The 17,346-nt window shown below is 43.9% G+C and overlaps 1 protein-coding gene across 1 annotated transcript in view; it reads right to left on the bottom strand.

The window, feature by feature from the left end:
* LOC139412996 (sodium-driven chloride bicarbonate exchanger-like) overlaps window positions 1–17,346 on the bottom strand; it is a 43,501-nt gene continuing 26,155 nt past the window's right edge. Inside the window, exons 5-25 of the mRNA XM_071159944.1 lie at window positions 15,936–16,077; window positions 15,690–15,850; window positions 15,309–15,497; window positions 14,422–14,534; window positions 13,841–13,998; window positions 13,567–13,654; window positions 13,290–13,436; window positions 12,800–12,894; window positions 11,262–11,436; window positions 10,777–10,910; window positions 9,789–10,034; window positions 7,862–7,967; window positions 5,964–6,125; window positions 5,329–5,442; window positions 5,025–5,186; window positions 4,426–4,677; window positions 4,026–4,268; window positions 3,639–3,758; window positions 3,436–3,500; window positions 3,043–3,156; window positions 1–2,157 (exon numbers count right to left, since the gene is read on the bottom strand). Of these exons, the coding sequence (XP_071016045.1) occupies window positions 2,097–2,157; window positions 3,043–3,156; window positions 3,436–3,500; window positions 3,639–3,758; window positions 4,026–4,268; window positions 4,426–4,677; window positions 5,025–5,186; window positions 5,329–5,442; window positions 5,964–6,125; window positions 7,862–7,967; window positions 9,789–10,034; window positions 10,777–10,910; window positions 11,262–11,436; window positions 12,800–12,894; window positions 13,290–13,436; window positions 13,567–13,654; window positions 13,841–13,998; window positions 14,422–14,534; window positions 15,309–15,497; window positions 15,690–15,850; window positions 15,936–16,077 (3,047 nt within the window). The 3' untranslated portion in view covers window positions 1–2,096. The remainder of the gene's footprint in view (window positions 2,158–3,042; window positions 3,157–3,435; window positions 3,501–3,638; window positions 3,759–4,025; window positions 4,269–4,425; window positions 4,678–5,024; window positions 5,187–5,328; window positions 5,443–5,963; window positions 6,126–7,861; window positions 7,968–9,788; window positions 10,035–10,776; window positions 10,911–11,261; window positions 11,437–12,799; window positions 12,895–13,289; window positions 13,437–13,566; window positions 13,655–13,840; window positions 13,999–14,421; window positions 14,535–15,308; window positions 15,498–15,689; window positions 15,851–15,935; window positions 16,078–17,346) is intronic.

Consider the following 17,346-nt stretch of genomic DNA (forward strand, 5'->3'; position numbering starts at 1 on the left):
GATTTGGTTTTGAACTGTGATGTGTTAGGGGTTAATGAGTGTTGGTATCATTTCATCTCGATCAGAAGTGGATGGCCAAGATATGAACGTTCACCAAATGAAAGGATGTTTCAGTCACTTTATTGTTTCCTACATTTCTCTCTCTCGTATAACAAATCACATTTATAATAGAACAACAAATATCTGAATTGATCATTTTCCACAGATGAGTCGATAAACTCTTAAACATAAACTTGTCTTCAGCTATCAATACTAAATGTAAAGGCAGATTTCCACAAGTAAAGTGGCCAAAATTTGATATTGATATTGATCCATTCTTATTTCTCTAATAAGTAAAATCCATCAACACAGTACAATGGGATAGACGTCAACGACATAAAAAACACGAGTTTTCACTTACCCCAATTCAAAGTTTTTAGTAACATATTAGTAACACTTTACACATGAATAAAATATACTATGTATAGTACATCGTTAAGAGTCTTCACTTTATTACATTTTGCCCTTTCTCACAAAGCTATTATTGCATTTCTATCAATTAACCACAACAGCCGGTAGAAAGACACTGCTAAGTTTGATTCACCACGGTGCAGGTGTTTAAATACAGTTACTGGTAGTTCAGAATCAGAACACAACATCACTTTGTAGGTGTCAAACAAACTGGAATGCAGGAGAAGATATCACATAACGTACCGACAGGGTGACTGGAACAGTATGCCGGTAAGACACATTTGTATGCCCGTGGAACACACATGTACAGTGCCTTCTTGAAAGTATTCACACCCCTTGACTTTTCCCACATTTCGTGTCACAAAGTGGGATTAAAATGAATTTAATTGTAAAATTCAAATCTATTAATAAATATAAAAAATACAGTCATATATCTTGATTAGATAAGTATTCAACTCCCTGAGTCAATACATTTTAGCTTTTCATTTTGAATGAATTTGTTAATTTCAAAAAACAATTCCACTTTGACATTAGGGGTTATTGTTTGTAGGCCACTGACCAAAAAATCTAAATGGGGGAAAAGTCAAGGGGTGTGAATACTTTCTGAAGGCACTGTATCTCTACATGGTCATCAAATGACTTCAAAGACCATTTGATCGTTAAAACCAGAGATCCTATAAATTACTACATGGTGTTCATTGAAAGTCTATGGTTAAAACCCTAAAGGAATCACATTCCCAATAGGTACAGAATGGCAGGGCTATGCTAACTGGAATGTAATGGTCCCCAGTGCCTGAAATATAACACTGGCCTGTAATGGAGAAAGAATACTATCAACAAATCTTCTGGAAAATGGCAGTGAAAATTTTACAAATGAGATTAAGAAAAAAACTTGTACATTTAACACTTTAATTTGATACATATACAGTATACTGTTTTCGTATCGTTAAGTGCAGAGACCCGACAGTGATGTCAAATTACAAAACTAAACACATTGATTATTCCATGAACAAGATTTTCGTTGTATACTGTAATTGATTTTTTTTAAAGGATTACTATGCTGAAAAAAATAGAAAAAACATACAAAATACCAACGATTCCATTAAAAAGTAAGGTTGCTTTAAAAACTATTTGGTTGAGACAGATGTAGGATCTTAATTTGATCACCCTGTTGCAGAAATACTAAACCTGTAGTGTATTTACTGTTTAAAAAGCCGTCTGAAGTTTTGTAATTTCCGCGTAAAAATGTCAGACTTGATTTTACCTTATGAAAATATGTTCAGCCCTTACAAAAATGTCCATTAATTATAATCCATACTTCAGGATTATTTTCCTGCTGTAGCAAACCTGCTCAAATTAAATTAATTAAATTGGCCCACGGGTAGATAGACATAATAATATGAATTCCTTGCTTCTTCTGTTGCTGGTATCACCATACATTGACATACATAGAAAATAATCACAGTTAATGTTTGTTGATTCCTCCATAGGGTAACACTGTTTCTAAAAGATTTACACGAGTTGCACACACACACACACACACAGTCTTACATGACGAGAACGCATGGTGCAGCACAGTTCAGAGGTGGTCGAGTGTGGCACGTTAGGAGTTATTTTCCACAGAACGGTGACGAAGCCGGTATGGATCACAAACTCGTCTCTCTGTCCAACTTTGAGTCCTTCCTCTTTTGTCTTCTCTCGCAACCACTGGAAAACAAAAGGCTATGTGTCACAAACCGTATTAGAGGAGACACTACATACAGTATACCACTGAACTGACCAGCTGGATGGCATTGTGTATTGGAGCCCTGCATGGCAGAAGTGTCACGCACTCCATTGACTTGGGGTATTATTACCATCATGCATAACCACCCTAGAGATGCAGTTGTCCCCAACCACCACAGAGGCAAACCACACCAGAGCATGCTGTGTGTGTGTGTGTGTGTGTCTGTCCACCATACGCATGCATTCACATTCCCCAAACCAGTGAGCATGAAACATTCAAAACAAAGAGAGACGCCTTGGGACATTTGTTTAGACCTGAGTGCCAACTTTGAGTTGGTGGTTTCTACTGTGGATCTTTACGGGTCAAGAGATAACAGGTTGCTCCAGGGTACTTAAGACTGAAGTCCCACACTCAAACTACAGGCACACTTGCACGACAAAATACCATCACGTTCATATTGTCACCTCCACACCATACAATGATAAACTGCACATTGGTTCTAGAAAACTGCAATGGAGGGACAAGATACGTAACACCATGCCACGGAGGATTGGGATTCACTTACCTTGGGAATAATGAGCTTCTGAGAGGTTAGGAAGGGGAGCTTATGATGGGAATGGAATGAGAAAGGATAGGAGTTAATGACCATCTATATCTCTACAACGAAGGGCAGGACAAAATCCACCTTTGATATCCACATGAAATATGTTTTACAGTATTCACACCATGAACAATAGAAAACAGGACAGTAGTTGAGATTGGACAAGTAAATGGCCTGCGGCTAATATACAGGTCCAATAAATAGATGAAATGGCATTTTTGGTGAAACGTTGATATCGATTGATTGATTGGTGGACATTCCAAACCTTTTGGAGCTTGGCTCCTTCTTGGCGCTGTCACTGGGACTAATACTATTCCACACGTTCCCGAAGGAGCCTTTGGACATCTCGTCGGAAATGTTCACCGTCGCGGGATCGCTCCTACAGAACACAAAAACCAAGGGTGCTCTGTCAGTCACTGCAGGTTCTCATGGTCAAGACATCCTCTGAAACGTGTTGATGCTTAGGCCCTGATCTTGAATTAGCTGAAATCGTTTTTTCTGTTGCTGGCTCTAAAAAAAAGTGTGCTTGTGCCGCGGTATTGACACAACTCATGCGCAACATGGCCCTCTATATAGTTAGTCACCAAATCCTGTACCGGGTTTTTTTTAAAACTTTTTAGTGCCCACAGTCTCTGGATGTTTCGTTAGTTGGACTTACTTGTAATTTCCTTCCAGTGGCAAAGTAACTATCCCCTCCTCCTCCACTATAATACTGGGCTCCTCCTGGAGTGAGAGAAATGAAGAAAGTGACTGTTAAAATCACACACTATTGCACCACAAGCCCAGATGATTGATAGAGTCATAATGTGCTAACATATCTGTATGGCTTCAATTTGTTTAAGAGCACCAAGTACTGTATACCTCTTCTTCTCCTTCCTCTAGTTTCTTCTTCCACTCAGGCATCAGGTCGTCCAGCCAGCTCAGCTCCTTCTTGGTGAACATGAAGTCCAGAAGCTTACGGATGAACACCAGAGCCAACACCTAGAGAAGAGAAGCCCTTCTCCTTACATTCTCCTCCTGTCAACTCAGTGTGGTGAATGACGTCGACACAGGCTGTACCTACTCTACGTAAAGCTTAAGGTGAATACCGAATTCAATATAAAAGCTAAATAAATGCCAACATACTCAGACATAACGTCTCTTTCTCAATCGCTCTCTCGTGCACACGCACACACACACACACAAACCCCCCCCCCACCACCACCAACACGCCCACCGTCCACACACACACACACACACACACGTTACCATCATGGGGAAGACGATGGCATAATTTGAGGTCTTGATGACCCACAGCAGGACCAGGCAGCTGAGCTGGATGATGGTGAAGAGGTGGACCTTCCTCAGGGGGACGTGTCTCAGGTAGATGAAGTCTGGCTGGTGCTTGGCCGGCATGCCAAACAGCTTGAGACGGTCAAAGAACTGGATACCTCTCAGCGAGGACGCTCCCATGTACAAGAACACTCCATACAGTACAGGCATGGGGATAAACTGGAAACAGACAGACAGCTCTCCATTTAGGCTTCAACAGTTACTGTATGTATGCTCATGCACGTGCGCTTGTGAGCATGACTGTGCTAAAGTGTGTGTGTTGTAACTGATCTCATGTATATCTGAGGTCTGCCCTTTGACCTCGCACCTCCCTCACCTTGAGGACAGAGGTCATGAAGACGGAGCAGCCCATGAGTAGGAAGATCATGAGGCCGGTGAAGCGCTGCTCTCTGATCCCCAGGAACTTGGGCTGTTCCCCGGGGGCCGAGCACTCTGACTCCAGCTTCAGGCTGTTGACGTGGGAGATGGAGAGCACGGTGGCCGCCACGAACCAGGGCAGGCCCATCACAGAACACACCCCCAGCATCACCCCCACCACAAACAGGTCCAGGTGGTAGCCACAACCCTTCTGTTGATGGGCACCAGAGATGTGGGGTTATGGCATCCATATTGCAGATATACAGGCAGTATATATATAATACATGAACAATAAGGAGATATACTGTATACTGTTCACATCTTTAGTTATGGAGAAATGAGGAACAGTAATCAAGGCTTTAGTTGAAAAGGCAGCCATAGTCAAATGGCACAGATTTTAAATAGTCCACAAAAAATGTTTGGTCAAAACCCCAAAATAGAATCAGCCTTTAGGGCTTTGACTGTTCATTATATTGTAATAATGACCGGTTACATTTTCTATTTCACATTTTAGCTGTAAAAGCTGACAGTACAATGACTTGAATTGGCAGCCATCACCTTCAGTTTGTGCTCCTTCCTGTTGATGATAACAGCAGTGATCTGTTGGTCCATGAAGATGAGGATGGTGCAGAGCAGCGCAGGGAGGACCGCGATTATGGTGGTCCACCACGGGTTGCGTCCTATTGGGTTCACGATCCAACCACGGTCATCTCTGGTTGGCTGTGGGAGGGAGTGAACATGATTTGTGTGTGTGTGAGTGTGGTGTGTGTGTGTGTGTGTGTGTGTGTGTGTGTGTGTGTGTGTGTGTGTGTGTGTGTGTGTGTGTGTGTGTGTGTGTGTGTGTGTGTGTGTGTGTACTCACCTTGAACTTGTTGGGGACCTGCAGTTTGGGTGAGGGGATTCCCAGGGCATAGTCCACTAGGACCATGGTAAGGATGGTGATGAAGACAGCAAAGTCACTGATCTGGGCTCTCACCTGAAGAGCAAGAGAAACTCACAGTCAAACTAGGACCTGAGCTTATGGCCAATCTCCTATTGCTCAGTGTCATTTGAATACAAATGAATGGTCTGCTTTGTCTGTAGTCTTCACTTGTCTGCACGGTTGTTCACATCCATCGTGTTCAGGTCGTTGTCGTAAAAGACTATGTGTTCTCAATGACCTACCTGGTTAAATAAAGGCAAATAATCATAATCATTAGAATGATAAAGTGCAAGTAAATGTAGGATCTCTTAGATGCCACAAGGAGGCATCAATATACTGCAAAATCTATTCTTACTCATGCGGCACACAGCACTCATTGACACATCATCGAAATAGAATGGGTAGATTTTCCTATTATGACGCACCAGTAGGCGGTTTAACACTGATACATCCACCAAAGCCTGAGAGATTATTTGGCAAGCATCAATCAATCAAATATCATTGAAATCCCTGCATATGTGGCTACCGGTCCACATTCCTTGCACTCAGGAAGCCTGAGGTGTAGATGGACGTGCCTTGGTGGGGAAGTAGCGGCTGGTCTTGAACTCCTTGAGGAAAGCGGACATGAAGACAGTAGAGAAGAAGAGGACCACGGACCAGAAGAGGACGTCAGGAATGTAGGGTCCGTGGGGGCCACAGGCGCTGCCCTCAAACTCCCCCCGGAACACAAAGCACTCCTACAGCAGATACAGAGAGATATGTGAGAGGAACTCCATACCCCATGTATTTCCTATGAAGTTAACAGGATAGACTGGCCATCTTGTCTATTACAACTACATACTGTGTATTAACAGTACTACATTCAAATATCAACATGCTACTCATTCATACTGAGAAGTCATCATCTAATGCACAATCGCGCTTGTTCCCCGCTATTTGTTTATGTTTATAGAGCGCATCCCCTATTCTGATTATCAGCTGTTGTCAAACACACGCGGGTGTGAAAAGACGATTCTCTTCCTCAACAGTGTGCAGCAAAGTCTACTTGATGAAAAGCCGAACTGAGTCTGACATCCTGCCATTTAAAGCATACATATTTATTTAAATTTCACATAGAATAAAACTTTATATTTTTGCATACCCAAAAAGTCTACTATTTAGAACGCAAGTATGGGTATTTGGACACGGCCACTGTAAGGTATAAGTTACCTAGATAGGAAAGATAATAAGACCCAGTCGAAGTTATCCTCTGGTCCCAGATCTGTTTGCAGATAGCCAACTCTTACTGTATGGTTGCCACAACCAAAGGCTTTACACACTTAACAGATCTGGAACCAGGCTAATAAGAAATGCATTGGCACACTCAATGTTAGGTCAAATGTTTGTACATGCTGCACAGTGCTTATATTCTGTAGTACTCCACCACTGACATGTCATAGGAATGGCTCCACTATAAATATATTTCATGTCCTCTATGCACTGATTTGGACAGAATCAAAGTGCATGAGTGACTGGCCAATGCTGAATCATGTCTGTGTGAACCCAGTCATTCACTTCCGCTCACATGCACTTTGGATTGCAATCACATAGTGTGTGTGTGCGTGCGTGCAGGTGTGCATACAGTATGTGCGTGCATATGTGTGACAGAGTCACAGTGAATACTAAAAGAATGCTCTACGGTGACTGTTTCTCTATGGTGACTGTACATGGTTAAATCCTGTTGAAATCCTGCCTACATGTCTTTAATCCTGTCACGCTGTTCTGTTCCCTCTGGGGATACACATTGTACTATCCCTATAGCCTCACATCCCTCTCCAGGGGACAGCTATTTCACCATGAAAAATACACAATATGTATACAATATAATATGTGTCGCAATTTGCTGATGAGTGATGTTTTAGAAGTCATTTGAGTAAGGAGTGTTAGCTACATTTTACACATTTAACTAGGCAAGTCAGTTAAGAACAAATTCTTATTTGTAATGACGGCCTACCAAAAGGCCTCCTGCGGGGACGGGGGCTGGGATTAAAAATAAAATAAAAATACTACAACACGACGAGAGAGACAACACCACATAAAGAGAGCCCTAAGACAACAACATAGGAAGGCAGCAACACATGACAACACAGCATGGTAGCAACACAACTGGACAACAACATGGTAGCAGCACAACATGGTAGCAGCACAAAACACGGCACAAACATTATTGGGCACAGACAACAGCACAAAGGGCAAGAAAGTAGAGACAACAATCATGTATCAATATTACTTCAGGGGGTGGTTATTGGTCAATAGTCCCCCATGGTGCCTGACCCTGCACTGCACTGTAATACTTCTGACCTCTAGAAGTTCATGTGATGATTGCACAGTGCAGCTGGTGCTCTGCTACAGAATGAGGTGGGTCAGTGACCTTACAAAGCATGGCTTCATCCCCCTGAACCCAAGAGCTTTTAGGCTTCAAACCCCTCTTTACCTTGACCTCCATGCTGGTCCAGTTGACCTCTGATGCAGTGATGTTCCTGTCCTCCCAGTACCTCAGAGTGGAGTTGCTGGGATCCTTTGGCTCCACACACGCACACCTACCAGAGCACAACACACATATGCATGGGAACACACACACAAGTACACACACACACACGTGCACGAGTAGACACACACACTCTTCATGTTCCAGCCTCAGTCTACACATGTCAACACACCTATGTCCTCTACTATATAAGTTGCTACACCTCAAAAAGCACAAGAAAGAGGATTTTGACCCCCACTGTCTCAGATTGTTCTGAAATCATTTTTGTAGTTAGAAACGGATAAGATTAGCATTCCTGAAATATTATTTTGTTGAAATATAATTTGATCTCTGGGAAATTACAGGATTGCACCAAAATTGGCCATTTTAATTTATAGGACTTATATGAGCAAAAGCTATTTGTTTTCTACCTAAAGTAGCAAAGAAAATGTTGTGATCCATTTAATAAACACAAGAGACCAGCAAAATGGATAAAGGGGTGTGGTGGCAGTAGCATTAACAGCTCCATCTAGTGGGAAAAACTTGGTACGTTCACACTAATTTATGGTATAGAATGCAAGTGACTTCAATTACTAATTTCTCTGAACAATGGGGAAACGACATCACCAGATTCACAGGGAATACATTAAAAAGAATGAAGAAGCAATACTCCAAGCAGCAGCTCCGTACTACGTGTCAGACATAGAGAACTGATACTGTATACTGGTTGTTGGGATGAGTTCGGTGTGGGATGTTGGGGTTCCGTGGATGGCTTTTATTGGATTTCTCATGTCTTACTCTTTGTTATGAAGAATTATGGTCCAAATCGGATGTTAGGTACTATATTTATTTAAGATTATATGAATCCTATAAATTAAAACAGCCAATTTGGGTGCAATCAATTACCTTAATTTCTCAGAGATCAAATTATATTTAGACAAAATAATGTTTCAGGAATGTTAATATCATCTGTTTCTAACTACAGAAACAATTTCAGAACAATCTGAGATGGTGGGTGACATGGCTTGACGAAATGACATGGAATGACCCATAAGGATTCCTCTCTATGACTTCACCAATGTACGGAAAACATGAACTTTGACCGTACATTACATCGACTTGGAACAATTACATCATGTATTAATGTATGTCCCTGGGTTTACACATGGGATTATTCAGCCTACTGCAATAATCTTGTAGCATTACCAAAAAACTGGATAAACTGCCCATATTGCCCATCTGTGCTTTGATGATGTAGCTAGCTAACACTAAAACTGTGTACAGGACTCTGGTTTACTGTCTGTGTTTTGGCCCAAAAAAATGGACTGTTTTCCACCTGCAGTATTGTAGGTGGAGTACTCCTTTCACTTACGAATGCTACTTAAACAAAGAAGTCCAATTTACTCCTACCACTACTAGTTCCACTTAAGATTAGCGGTAGTTAGTGGGGTACTGGTTCCATTAATGAGTACACTCTTAGAAAAAGGGTTCCAAAAGGGTTCTTTGGCTGTCCCCATAGGATAACCCTTTTTGGTAGGACCCTTTTGAGTTCCATGTAGAATCCTTCTGTGGAAAGGGTTCTTTCTACATGGTACCCAAATGAGTTCTACCTGGAACCAAAAAGGGTTCTTCAAAGGGTTCTCCCATGGGGACACCCGAAGAAGCTTTTTAGGTTCTAGATAGCAGCTTTTTTTTCTAAGAGTATACTACAGGTTAAGATTACTAGTTTAATTTGTTGGCAGTTAAAGGAGTACTACTTCCCCCTATGAGTACTACAAGTTTACTAGTTGCACTTAAAAGTACTGGTAGTTAGAGGAATACCAGTTCCACTTATGACAATTTGATCCACTTACGAGTATTAGTTCCACTAACTAACATTATTTCCATGACTTACGAGTACTGGGTGAGTTTCTGCAGGTTGTTGTTCATGTTGATGGGGTAGTGTTCCCCCAGGTGGATGAGTTTCTCCAGGGCCTCGTAGATGAAGATGATGCAGATGAGCGAGGCGAAGGCCTCCTCTGTGAAGCGGGTGATGTAACAGACCAGGGAGCTAGCGTCTGTAGCCACCAGGAGCAAGCAGAGGAACGCAGTCCACAGGCCGATACAGGCCCTCAGGGAGAGGTAGGACAGGTCATAGTCCCTGTGGACACACACACACACACACGTGTAACTGGTGGGACGCGAACCCCCCCACCATCTCCCACTAGGAAGGCCAACGTCTTAACCTTTAGACCAAAAGGACATTTATTCATTTAACCTTTATTTAACTAGGCAAGTCATGCCTACATACATGGACACACACACACGCACGCGTGACTGCAATCCAAAGTGCGAGCGTGCATGAATGACTGGGTTCACAGAGACATGATCCAGCATGAGCCAGTCACTCATGCACGCACTTTGACTCTGTCCAAATCTTTGCAGAGAGGAAATCACTAACATATTATATATATTTATAGTGGAGCCGTCCATATGAAATGTCAGTGGTACAGTGCTACAGACATTGTACCAAACACTGTCTGCCAATATATTTCCAATTAGCCTGGTTCCAGATCTGTTCGCATATATAGCCATAGTCATAGTACCTGTTGACAAACACACACACACGTGTAACTGGTGGGACGCGAACCTCCATCTCCCACTCGGAAGACCAACGTCTTAACTATTAGCCCAAAAGGACATTTCTTCTTGGGCCGAGGTTGTCACCGATTTTCACACGAGCGACACACACGCGGACACACACGCACGCACACAGACAGCCTTAGAAAAACCCATATACTTAAAGTCTTCCTGAATGCCAGGAACAACGTACTGTAGCCACGTCACAGTGATGAGAACACCTGAGACAACGTGACAACGTATCTGAAATGGGGCAAACTCACTTGCAGAACTTGAAGAGAATCTTCTCAAACACTAGAACAGGGCCTGTGCTGCCTAGGATGGTGAGAGGCTGCCCAGCGAACAGGGAGTAGGCTATCCCCGTCATGGAGGCTCCGAACAGCGACTCAATTGCACTCTGGCCAAAAGGGGAAGTGACAGTAATGGGTTAATGGACCACAGGTTACATAGCACTTTCATAATAACTGCATAGCAGTCTTTATTTGTTGAAGTCGGGGATCTACTAGGGGATACGGCAACCAAAACCTAGCTATCCGTTTAGTTCAGCTTCATCGGGACACCATCGTGCTTACCTAACGTGTGAATATGAAAGTGCTTTATTGTTGTGCAGAACTCGGTCAGAAATCCAAAAACCAACAAACACATGAAGTAAGGCCTTCAGAAAGTCTGTTCTCCTGCCATTCGTGACAACATGTTGTTAACGCAGCAAAGCCAACGCGTGTCATGTGGTATGAGCGGTGTGTCTTACTATGCGTCCCTCGGTGGCTTCCCCCAGCAGTCCTCCGAAGGTGATGACAGGAGACATGCAGGCACAGTAGAGGAAAAGGAAGGAGGCCAGACACTGCAGGCTCAAAGCGTCCGTGTAGTCAGACAGGTAGTGGGGCGCCTTGCGCTTGATGTCCATGAAGAACCCTCCAAAGAACCTGGACATGACACACACATTAGCGTATGTACACGTGCACACACACACACACCACACCACCTTAGTGAACCAACATTAAATACCATATGAAGTAAAAAGGAGTCAAATCTGTGTTCCCTTTCATTTTTCCGTTTCAATGGAAATGTATGCACCATAGCGTGTTTTTAAATGTTTATTTTTTTAAAACACATTCCCACACACTAGGAGGAGAGAGGAAACATCCTGATGTTAGAGGAAGCACATGGCGTCCTAGCCAGAGGCGGTTGCCGGGGTAACGGGGGGGGGCGTGACTTTGAGTGGTATTTCAACCGTGCTGGGTTGGATGCTACGCTGTTGGCCCTCCGGGAGATCATAGCTCACAGCAGAACTGGGCTGCAGGCCAATCTACTGTACACGTCAGGATGAGTTCCTCAGAGACCTACTGTAGCAGGGAGCATCCCTTACAACTACATCACTTCAAAACCCACGACATACAGTATCCACTTACTACAGCTGCACATAGCCTACTGCCTCCCTCTAAATATACTGTAATCACACTACTGCAGCTTCCTCCTCGCGCTAGATACACTCTACTACACTACTGTAGAAACCCAAAACACATGACACCTACAATAAAGTATTGTTAATAAAGTTGTAACACTGTATTGAGAGTGTCCGTCAGTACTCATAAGCTACTGCTAAGAAGATACTAATACTTCATGATTTCATACATTATTTTGCACTGTTAAGTATTTATTAGGTATTTTCAGAGATTAGGCAACACTTTATTTACAGGATCAAAATGCTTATGAGCGAATGCTGTAGGCTATTAACTATTGAACTAATTATCGCCTATAAAACAGATTCAGGTCAGCACTTAGTTAATGCACACTTAGTGCTCGTATTATAAGTGGACATGATTACATGGCGAACTAATAATAGCTAAATAAAAGATTCAAATCGGCCCTTAGTTAACGTACACAAATTGTACAATGAAGTGTTACCAAAATAGCTAAAGTGTTTTCGCCAGGGTCGTCGAGGCACATTTTAATAAGTGATGCTGGTCTTATGTCGGAAAGTACGCATGGATGATTCCAAATGCATGTATCACACTGAATCAATCACAGCTAATTTTAGGAACGCAGAGCTTGAGGAACGAGAGAGAACAATAAGGATGTGTGTTTTTTTAAAAGGGTGGCTAGATGTACTGCTGGGGACAGTGAGAGCCGGAGAGGAGACAAACAGGGGACTGAAAGACAAAGACGGTCCACAGTGCTGTAGATCACACTCACAGTGCTTGCCGGCCTAATCTCAGCCCAAACACACAAACCACTTCCCTTCAACTCACAACCACCACACACACACACACACACACTCAAACCTACCTTCCTGTGCGCTGTAGCTCTGGGCCTCCATGGCCACCAGGTTCCTCTGCTTCTCCCAGATCTCCGTTGGGTAGAGGAGGGACCTTGCGCTTTTCCTGTGTGGTAAAGAGTAGAGTTCAGAGGTCAGATGGAAAATAAATATTTATTTGCCAAAAATATAATTTATTTTCTCCACTAGTAGGAATTGGCCTAAAATAGCCTGTCAGGCAAAACATTCCTTCCAACAACACAGAACTGATTTTTTTAAGGACAAGCCACCTGGCACGTACCAAAAACAGCTGATAATAGAAAAACAAAACAAATTGATTCGGAGGGAATTAGAACACGTCCTTGGGGTACACCAGCCGTTAAATCCGAGCACAATTCAGATTGGGTTTAGCCAGTGATGCAGTTGGAAGCAAACTAACAGATGATGGCACAGGGTCAGAGCATCTCAAAATAAGTCTCTGGTTAGGGGTGTTGTTATAGACACCACCAGGAAGAGGCTCACCTGAGAGGGCACGTTTTTGGGCGGCTCTATCCTGATGGAGGGGTCCCACTCCCCAGGTGGCAACACAGTCACCTGGTCCAGGAACTCATCGATGCCGGCCACCAGGTCGTTCCTGTCCTTGGCTTTATACGCCACGTCATGGAACACCTGGGAGGAGCAGAGAGGGAATGGGTTTAACCTGTATGTGTCATCATGAGCTGTTATTAAACTTGGCTAACATAACCAAAGGCCACGCAGGGAAAAGTACACACAGGACTACTGCAACGAGGCTACTTACCTCGTCTGTCATCAGAGTTGCGATGGATCGGCCAATCTCATGGTACTGTGGTCCTTTTCCCAGAGGCCCCAGCAGAATGAACAGGAACCTGAGGGAGAACACAGAAGAAGGTTTTAACCATAGTTTTACCTGAATAGAGTGCATCCACTCAGGAACTTACCCAATGCAAAAACACCAGTCCCAATTTAGTTACGAACAAATAAAATTCATAGTATTAACCGCAATCATCATCAAACAACAATATTATAATAAAATGAAAGTGTGCGTGTCTCACCTGGTGGTGATGGGGACCTCAGCCAGGCCGTTGAGCAGCACGGCGGGACACAGACGGACAAAGGCCACCACGGGCTGCTCCAGGAACTCTAGCTCCCCCACCAGGACGTTGGATGCCTCTGCACCGGGGGGAATCTTCTTCATGAAGTGGAGGTCAATCTACAGACATGATAATCCTATTTAGCTAATAGGAGATAGGAAAATATGCTAAATAGGGTGGACTGAAATGAAGGCCAGGGGATCATGGATAGGCCCACTGAGAAATCTGTCATATATAGGCTACAGCAGATGTTTGGCTAGATACTGGGTTGTGACTAGAATCAGTGGGTTTATTATTCACTGAGCTACAGAGAAATGGCTAAACACTTTGAGTGGGTCACACAGCATAGTAAATGCACTGGTCTAACACATACTAACTGGTGGTTAGCATAGTCACAGTAATGTAGCTACTTGCTAATGTACTGTATGTCGATGAAAAGTAGCATTGTGCTTAGTGGAAACTTTTGGGTGACCTGGTAGCCAACCTTGATATTACAACAACCATAGGAGTTGGCTATACAGAACATAGAAATATGGTGCGACCAGGCTAGATGAGTGGGGCCTTAACTTGCTGAAGTCCACATGGCTGTTCTCCCGGCTGACATGTTCCTTGCCCTCTGTGGTAGCTGGCTGGGACTGGGGAGAGACTGTCTGACCTGGGAGACATCAGGACAGGAGAGAGCCAGCCTGTTAGTCACTCTCACTGGGCAACATCCTGCACAGTATTCAGATTAAGGCCTTCAGTGTAACACTATAATCTAGATGAAATTCATCAATTGATTAATCCTACCTAGATTAATGAAGGAATGAGGCCTTGACGAAAGTCTTTGTGACCAAAACGATGCACTTTCTAAGTTGAATTTGAAGTAGTACTATTCTACTTTTGAAGGTTTGGTACTGCCCAAGAGGTTAGAGAAAACACATGGAGGTTATTAATGGATAAACAGGAGGTAATGAAGTGGACACACACACACTCACATACACACACTCACAGACACACACACTCACAGACACACAGACACACACACACACTCACAGACACACACTCACAGACACTCACAGACACACAGACACAAAAGGAGAGAATGTAGATCGTAGTTGAGATATTAATCAGACAACACAGCAAGTCACACAGAGACAATACAGCACAACAATCAGAAAAGCCACAATACTGTGATTTGTTGGTGTGTGATTGGTTGGTTGGTGTGTGAATGGTTGGTTGGTGTGTGTGTGTGTGTGATTGGTTGGTGTGTGATTGGTTGGTTGGTGTGTGATTGGTTGGTTGGTTGGTGTGTGATTGGTTGGTTGGTTGGTTGGTGTGTGATTGGTTGGTTGGTTGGTGTGTGATTGGTTGGTTGGTTAGTTGGTTGGTGTGTGATTGGTTGGTTAGTGTGTGATTGGTTGGTTAGTTGGTTGGTTGGTTAGCTCACCATTCTTGTCCATAGAGTGGGGCTCGGAATGCTTCTTGCCGATGTCGGCGAAGGAGCGTACGATGGGGATGCGGTTAGCCAGCTTCTTGTGGTTCTGGTGATGGTGCTGCTTCAGGAGCGCCTCACGGATCCTCCTCCTCACGTCCTCCCCCACTGCGCCCGACACCTCATGCTGGTCCAAGACCATATCTGAGAGAACACACACATAGATTGGTTAGGGGTTGACTGCCTTGCTCAAGAGCACAATGGCAGTAGTTGGCACCTGATATTCTAACTATCTCTCCAGTTGCAGACTCACTCCCGCCAGATTTTCCCTGTCGACACTCGGATTTGAACCGGCAACCTTCTGGCCACCCTTCACTCCAGCACCACTCTACGTACCGGCGATCTCCTCCAGTGAGTTGGCCCTCATGTCCAGCAGCACGGTGCCGTTGAGGATGCAGCTCCTCAGCTCAAACAGGCTATGAAGAGACAGGGTGGCCACGTAGGGCTTGCTCCAACGCTCGCCTCCATCCTCCACGTCCTCCTCGAACTTCAGCCACCTACACACACACAAACAGATACGCATAAGCCAAAAACGGACACCTGATTGGCTGTGGAGCTGGAGCGGGTCGTGCGATTGATTACCTGGCGGTCTCCTTCCACTCTGCGTCCTCGCCCTCTCTCAGGCAGATCTCATCCAGCTCAGTGAAGAGGGCATGAGATATGTGCTCCTCGTCACCATCCTCTGTGCCCAGCAGGAACTGCACCCTCTGGGCAGGAGTGTCTGCTGTAGAGGGGTAGTGGAGGAGGAGGAGAGAGTTGGGGATGTGGAGAGGGGGGGAAAAGGGAGAGGGTGGAAAATGAGAACGAGAGAGGAGAGAGAAAGCGAGAGAGAGAGGAGAGAGAAAGCGAGAGAGAGAGAGAGCGAGAGAGAAAGCGAGAGAGAGAGAAAGCGAGAGAGAGAGAAAGCGAGAGAGAAAGAGAGAGAGAGAGAAAGCAAGAGAGAGAGAAAGCGAGAGAGAGAGAAAGCGAGAGAGAGAGAAAGCGAGAGAGAGAGAAAGACAGATAGCGAGAGAAAGAGAGTGAGAGAGAAAAAGAGAGAGAGAAAGAAAGAAAGGGATAAAAAAGAGAGAAAGAGAGAGCGAGAGAGGAGTGCAGAGAAGTGGTGTGAACAGACGCCAATCAATGTAGCCTGGGTGCCAGTCTGATCTGCACTCTTGCCAACGGTCTGGCCTCGCGGCAATCTCAACGTTCATTATGCAGACAGATTTTGTGCGGGGTCACCGATTTAGTTTAAGAAATTTGACATGAGCTAGCAACTATTTGTCAGGACAGACAAATAACAGTTGCTTAGCACCTTGAGAAAAAAAATGATTTGTGGTCCAAAGCGATAGTGTTCCAATATTTGCATAACCCTTGTATATTTGCAGAACCCAATATTTGCATAACCATTGCGTTATTGAATCAGGATCACATCTTCTGTTCTCTTTTGGCTCATTAATGATAGTTGGCAAGAGCACACAGATATCTGGAACCTGGCTAGTGTCAATGACGGAGAAACAAGAACAAATGACAAGTCACACATTTTCACAGGGAACATTTTGTCAGTACACTGCCCCCATAGACTTACAGTTCACGCTTAGATTTTTTTTGTTGGATGAACCCTTGTTGGTTCCAGGTAAAAATCCTTGTTGGTTCCAAGTAAAACCCTTGTTGGTTCCAGGTAAAACCCTTTTGGTTCCAGGTAAAACCCTTTTGGTTCCAGGTAAAACCCTTTTGGTTCCAGGTAAAACCCTTGTTGGTTCCAGGTAAAAACCCTTGTTGGTTCCAAGTAAAACCCTTGTTGGTTCCAGGTAAAACCCTTGTGGTTCCAGGTAAAACCCTTTTGGTTCCAGGTAAAACCCTTTTGGTTCCAAGTAAAACCCTTGTTGGTTCCAAGTAAAACCCTTGTTGGTTCCAAGTAAAACCCTTGTTGGTTCCAAGTAAAACCCTTGTTGGTTCCAAGTAAAACCCTTGTTGGTTTCAGGTAAAAAAAACTTTTGGTTCCAGGTAAAAA

This window comes from Oncorhynchus clarkii, chromosome 7 (assembly GCF_045791955.1).
Source record: "Oncorhynchus clarkii lewisi isolate Uvic-CL-2024 chromosome 7, UVic_Ocla_1.0, whole genome shotgun sequence".
Classification (NCBI taxonomy): Eukaryota; Metazoa; Chordata; class Actinopteri; order Salmoniformes; family Salmonidae; genus Oncorhynchus; species Oncorhynchus clarkii.